Source organism: Kryptolebias marmoratus, linkage group LG22 (genome assembly GCF_001649575.2).
Source record: "Kryptolebias marmoratus isolate JLee-2015 linkage group LG22, ASM164957v2, whole genome shotgun sequence".
In the NCBI taxonomy this organism is placed as follows: Eukaryota; Metazoa; Chordata; class Actinopteri; order Cyprinodontiformes; family Rivulidae; genus Kryptolebias; species Kryptolebias marmoratus.
This window is the reverse complement of record NC_051451.1, coordinates 28726165-28732772: the sequence shown is the minus strand read 5'-3', so window position 1 is coordinate 28732772 and position 6608 is coordinate 28726165. Positions and strand designations below refer to the sequence as shown.

General features: G+C 40.2%; 1 protein-coding gene across 1 annotated transcript; it reads left to right on the top strand.

The window, feature by feature from the left end:
• Positions 1 to 1586: 1586 nt before the first annotated feature.
• On the top strand, positions 1587 to 2626 carry LOC108246562 (homeobox protein vent1-like). Its single transcript, XM_017434181.2, has 3 exons — positions 1587 to 1874; positions 1953 to 2191; positions 2290 to 2626. Exons 1-3 carry the CDS (start codon positions 1619 to 1621, stop codon positions 2527 to 2529), a joined length of 735 nt encoding a protein of 244 aa, XP_017289670.1. The 5' UTR covers positions 1587 to 1618; the 3' UTR covers positions 2530 to 2626.
• The last annotated feature ends 3982 nt before the right edge of the window (positions 2627 to 6608 follow it).

Genomic DNA, 6608 nt, shown 5'->3' with positions numbered 1-6608 from the left:
AGAGGAGAGGAGAGGAGAGGAGGAGAGGAGAGGAGAGGAGAGGAGGAGGAGAGGAGAGGAGAGGAGAGGAGGAGGACAGCCAATCAGGGAGACTGGAAGCTGGTTTACTTGGAGAAGCCGAAGAACTTCTGAGGATGATTTTCTGTCTGATTAATGTTTATTTGAAGGTCGAAGGTTCTGATATCTGCAGGGATCGCCTCAGAATTGTCTTTTGGCTGGTTTGCGCTCGCAGGCTTTCCTCGCACCTCGTTGTAAGATGTTTGCACGTGGAGCGTGTTTCTACTGTAAAAAGATGTTTGGAGCACATGGGCCAAATGCAAATGGTGATTAATAAATAAAAACACCTCAAATAAACCTGGTCTGTTGTGTTGTTTTTTTAAAGCATATTTTTCAGAATGTAATTTTTTAACTTTTAGAGAAACTGTAATCAAACAGCAAACCCAGAAATCTGAAGAGAACAATTTAACCAGAGAACAGATCTGAGTGCTTTTCTTTATTTCACTGAAACTTATTTACAGCTTTTAAAACTTGTTTTATTGTATTTTATAGTTTGCTTTTGTTGAAGTTGTTGACTGTGAGAAGGAAAGAAGTAAACTAATTCATGTCAGGTTTTATTCCTGATTTATGACAATAAACTGCTTGTAGTTTGTCTGAAGTGTGAAAAGGTGAGTGTTTGATTAAAAACACGTTAATCATCATTTAAAAGCACTTTGCATCTGAAAATAGGCTGTAATCAGGTCACTGGATCACCAGCTAAAAGGAGCAAATAATTAATTCTTTAAATTGATTTCTCCTTCTTGTTTCTGAATATTTGACATTTAACAGCAGTTTTAATTAGACTCAAAGTGCAGAAATGAAAACAGAGAAGTTCTCAGACAAAAACCAAGCTGAATAGTAAGTTTATACTTTATTATAAGGAGTGTTTAAAACACATTCTGTCAAATTCTTTTCATATTTTTTAGACAGAAAGAAAAATAAAAACTGATTCTTGGCCCAGTTTAGATCAATTTAAGCCTCACAGTTTCTCAGCTCTAACATGTATCAAAGGACAACTTGAACATTTTGTATTTTCTTTTCAATTAGATGCAAAGTTTATGACAGAAACAAGGAGAGATCCCAGATCAGTCAAATGTTTGCGTTTAAATTTATTTTTAATTTAATTCACTCAGTGAGGAAAGTTCCCTCAGCTGAATCTAAGAGACAGAAACTGAGGAAAGTTTTTACACATTTAACAACAAGGATCTGCTGGACCCTGGGGGGGTGGGGGGTTAAAGGGAGAAGACCAGCGGACCACATGAGATTCTTGAATCGTGACTCAGGTGAGTTTGGACGAACTCGTTCCCCTGTCCGGACTGAAAAAGTCCCAGTGGCTGCAGAGGTTTCTTCTGAACAAATGACTTTCTGGAGGGGGGGGTGGGGGGGTCCTGCAGACTTGGTGGCGCCAGGACTTCACACACTTACAGGATGTGTAAAGACTTCAATAACAAGCCATTATCCCCCAATCATCTGATCGATCAGGGCTTAGAAACATGCAAACGAGCGGGAAGCTGCAGGCGACTATAAAGCGCCTGGCTGAGGGCCACGAGCTCAACCGAGTCTCCTTCCAGGCACCCTCAACATGAAATACTTCTCTGTGGACTGGATGGCGCAGAGCCATCACCAGGTCAACGCAGCTGCGCACGCGCACAGACCCCACGTTCCCTGCGTGGTGCAGCCGCGCGCACCGACCTTTGGTAAAAGTTACCTGCAGCCAAAACCCAAACCGTCCAAGTCCCTCCACCAGCCGGAGGACAGGAGGGACCGGGAGGACAGGAGGGACCAGGAGGACAGAATGGACCGGGGGGACAGTCTGAGCTCCAGCTGCTCCTCACCCTGTAAGTATCCAAACCCCATAGTTTAGAAGAAATGACGCGCAGCCGCAGATCTGTGACCGGATTTTATTCTCTCCGCAGTTTCAGAGGTGAGCGGGGACTCCTCCGGGTATGAGAGCGAGGCTGCGTCCTCGGAGTGTCTCTCCGAGGAGACAGTGGATGAAGGGAGTGAGGACAAGGACGGGAGGCAGCGCCGCGCGCGCACCAAGTTCTCCCCGGAGCAGATCAGCAGGTTGGAAAAGATCTTCAGCAAACACAGATACCTGGATGCAGGAGAGAGGGTGAAGACTTCACAGAGGCTGGGCCTCACCGAGACTCAGGTAAGAACAATCTGACATTATTATCATTTTCAAAAAGCGCAAAAGTCTCCTGATGCGCATGCGCTCTGGGTGTTAACAGCCTCGCTGCTTCTTCTCAGGTCAGGACTTGGTTTCAGAACAGGAGGATGAAGCTGAAACGAGAGGTCCAGGACTACCTGGCTCCTCAGATCCCATCCGTCAGGCTCCAGCCTCTGCACCCGGTTCGGTACCAGTACCCGTCCTCCAGCACCGGCCGGAACCCGTACCCCCTCCCCGGGGTCCCTCAGCTGCTCCTGCAGCCGCAGATCCTTCCTCACTTCCCTCTGCAGCTCCTCATCCAGCATCCACAGTTCTGCTGAAAACTCAAACACTTAGAATCCTGTACATGTGCAATTTTATCTGATGTAAATTTTAAAATATTTATACTTGAATAAAACTTCTTTATATTGAAACATTTGACTCTTTTTTTCCTTCTGTCCCTGCTGTTGTCTCTGAAAGATAAAACTGATGTCATCTTTATTCAGGCTTAGTTTCACATGAATAGATCAGGTCTGGAAAAGAGGGGAGGGGTGATAAGGAGGACAAAACATCACAGTACATTATCTCCCAGACTGTTCAACAAAACCAGACCAATAATGACTGAAAACAACTTTAACACTGTCAACAACTTTATAAACCAAATGTCTGACAGACAACCAGGTCACTGCCCCCCTACACACACACTCAGAGGAGGAGAAAGCTCACAGAAAAAAATAAACAGGACGAGATTTCACTCCATAACGCTAAAATTAAAACGCTATAATATAAACCATTACTCTCAATTCACAAAGAGTAATTTTACAGTTAAAACAGCAGAATCATTTCATAAATTCACTCAGAAGTATCCTTAAAACATCTCCATTCGGGGTGTTTCCTCCTGCCTTTGTCAAACAAAGCCGAGACGCTTTCATTAGTCTGTTTGTCTCTATTTCTGCACTTCAAAGACCAGCTAACAGGGAGATCATGGTTAACAATTAGTCCTAATTAAGCTGCTCATTGATGAGTTTACACTGGCCCCAGGGGCCCGGCCCTGGCTCCAGAAAGTCTGAGGTTTTCTGAACTCAGATGTGTCTGTGAGGAGATCAGAGGCAAAGATTTGGAGATAATGGAGCCATATTTACATCTAAATCATGACTGAAGTTTCAGTTTAAGTGAGAGGAAGTACATGAGCAGACACCAACTGGCCTGAATGCAGGTCGGTGTGAAAGCAGCAGCCTTGCAGGGATTTAAAGCAGCCCTGAGGCAAAGGTCGGATTCAGATGGGTCAGCACAGATCTGACACAACTTTGTCACTTTCAGTCATGTTTTCTGACCCACCTGGCTTCCTCAGCAGAACCTCCACAGATTTGATGCTTTTAGGACACAGTAAAGCAAATTCTTTACCTGATCAACATTAAACGTTCTGCAGCCAGATGTGGATCATAACACTTGAACTGATATTTAGACTCACTGGTGCCACAAAGAAGCTCAGCTGCACCCATCAGGTTGGTTTCTGCTGACAGCCCCTCAGAAGCTGCAGGTAAGAGCATCTGCTCCAAAGGTTCACAGAGAAATAAAGGAATTTTGAACAAATCAAGAACCCAATAGATTCCAGGTGAACAGTGAGTTAGCTGATAATCTCTGTGTCCAGAGCTCGGATCGATCAGGGCCTTTCTGTGCGATGATTGATCTGCAGTAAATGAATTAACTGAGTTTCAGTTTCAATTAAGCCACAGACAGACAGGAAGAGGGTCTGAGAGCTCAGGTGGAGCAGGTGTGTGTGTGTGGGGGGGAGTGTTGTTATAAATAAACAACACTTCCTACAAAAAGCATGTATGGGAAATAAAACTTAGTTCTAAATGTTAGTCAAATAAAATAAAGTTTCATCTGTCTTGTCCTTCTTTGTGTTTGAAAGATGTCGTTGATAGTTTCCTTATTAATAATAAAATATCTTATTATGATCCACTCTTTAAGAATTTAATGAAATTAGCTAAAACTGTTCTGGTTTTAATTTATTATTTAGGACATCTTTATTAAATCCATTTATAGTTTTGCAAATTGTACTTTCTCTCTTCTTTATTTACAGAATAAAAACTAATTTTCAAAGAATAATTAGTTTGGATTTATATAGAAAGTTGTCTCCAGCCAACATGAAACATTTAGTTTAATGAATTATAGCAGCAGAATTAATCAGTTGTAGATCAGTTCAATGATTCAAGAGATATTTTGCTGACAGACACATCAACACACAGACATGAGTAAATATATTGGGATTAAAAGAGAAACAGACAGATGTCTGTGGATTTAAAATGTTTAAAAGTAGTTTAAAGTCCCTCAGTGAGGAGCAAAAACATTTAAATCCTTTTTCCTCTGAACTGAATAAAAAGAAGAAGAAACTACAGGTTTGTAGTTCTGACAGGAGAAGAATGATTGGATGAAACAAGAATATACCAATAATTTCATTTGCAAAAGGACAAAACAAGAGAAAACAACAAATAAATGTTGAGCTTTGTCCTGAATCTCACAGCTTCATGTTTGTGGAGAGGCGTGAAAATAAAACAGCAGATTCATCACTTCAACTAAATAAAACAAGACTTTAGTTGTTACCAGCCACCCATTAATTGATTTATTAGGATTTATGTTCCCTTACAAAATCTAACGTATATTTCTCAATTCAAACGTATATTTGCTGTAAGATCTGACCCTCAGCCTTCTGGTGATTATATGACATTAATGTAAATTAGTTTTAATTTGAATTAAGAAAAGGTTCATTTGAAACTTTGCCTAAATGATAAATCTGAAGCCAGGAAACAGGAAAGAAGGTGACGTGATCGTCCTGTCAGGTCCGGTAGCTGCTGCCATCTGCTGCTTGTAAATGAGCTTCTTCAAAGGAAGATGAAAGCAGCTGGAAGCAGCTGGAAGCAGCTGGAACTGTGAGATCACGGAGATCCACCGGGCTCCATTGTTCAACCACTGAAGACTTCACACTTCCTGAACGACGGCTCCATCAAGTCTGCTGGAGGTGGAGGTTTCCTCACCTTAACCACTGATTCAATCAAGTTTCTGCCTTTATTTACACATAATTAAACCCAAGAGTCTCAGTTCTGAGAGGTTCTGACTGGGAAGAAGCTGTTGGATCAGATCTGCTTCTACAGTAAACAGAGACTGACAAACAGACTCACTGATTCAGGATCAGCAACAGAGTCGGACCGAAGGTTCGAACACATCCTGCCTGGACTGTTTTAATCAAAATCATTTTAACTTTTTAAATGTCTCGATGAGCTTTATTTATCATTATTATTTTTACTTTACTCACAGCAGGAGCCAGACAACAAATTTAACACAACTTGTGAAATAAATCAATTATTATAAATAAATTAATCTTGCAGTTTTCTCATAAATTAGAAGTAAATGATGAAAATAATTTTTCTTCTTGGACATCGTTGGTGCAGACTCAGCAGCAGCCGAAACATCAGGAAACATCAGGAATGATTCATTGAAGCTCACTTTGTTTATTAAAACTGGCATCCAAGATGATTATTAAATTTAAAAATATAAATTTTCTGTTAGCTTTCAGAAAAAGACACAAGTTGGATGAATGAAGTGTCTAACAGACAAACAACCAACTCTTCACACAAACAGTTTAATTATGGCTCCTAATAGTTTTGGATCCCTGTCAGAGATTTTATTCACTTTTTTTTATAAAACTGTACAAAAACTACATAATTTTTTATTTTCATGTAAGTTTGGTTCAAAGAGCCACATGTGGCCCGAGAGCCGCAGGTTGCAGACCCGTTTTAAACACTTTTTATTCAGAAGAATCGAGGATAAAACGACTTTTTAAATTAAAAATTTTGCAGATTTTTGACTTTTTTCAGGTTTCAAATTTTTTGAATTTATTATTTTATAATCTAAACTATATTAAACTTACTGGTATTTTAAAACACATTTGCTTTTATATTTTACTCTTTGGTAACTTTTTTACTAAACATTTAGTTTCTTTAAAGATGGAAAAATCATTTAAACATTAAAATGAGAAGATTTTAGATGACATTTTAAAAATATCTTGTTTTTATGACAATAACGCAGCAATGCTGAGGCAGTTTGTTGGATACTGTTGCCCATCAAAGTTGCCCAACAAATTGCAGATTGTTATACAACTCTGTGAGTCAATAGTGTTGAAAAATACACTAAACCCAGAAAGTAAAAAATCAGAATCAGTGCAGGACAGCGACGGGGTTTAAAGGCACGTTTTTATTCAAACAGAGAAAAAAAAGTTTTCTTGTTCGTTTCGTTCACACAACATCACACAGGAGCAACGAGGCATGCAACAAGTTACAGAAACACAAGAATCACCTGAGGCTGGAAGCCAGTGTGTGTGTGTGTGTGTGTGTGTGTGTGTGCACTTTGAGGTCAGCTG

Coding starts and splice junctions, on each gene's coding strand:
- LOC108246562 (XM_017434181.2), top strand. CDS start 1,619: ATGAAATACTTCTCTGTGGACTGGATGGCGCAGAGCCATCACCAGGTC. Junction 1,875..1,952: donor CTCCAGCTGCTCCTCACCCT/GTAAGTATCCAA, acceptor TTCTCTCCGCAG/TTTCAGAGGTGAGCGGGGAC. Junction 2,192..2,289: donor TGGGCCTCACCGAGACTCAG/GTAAGAACAATC, acceptor GCTTCTTCTCAG/GTCAGGACTTGGTTTCAGAA.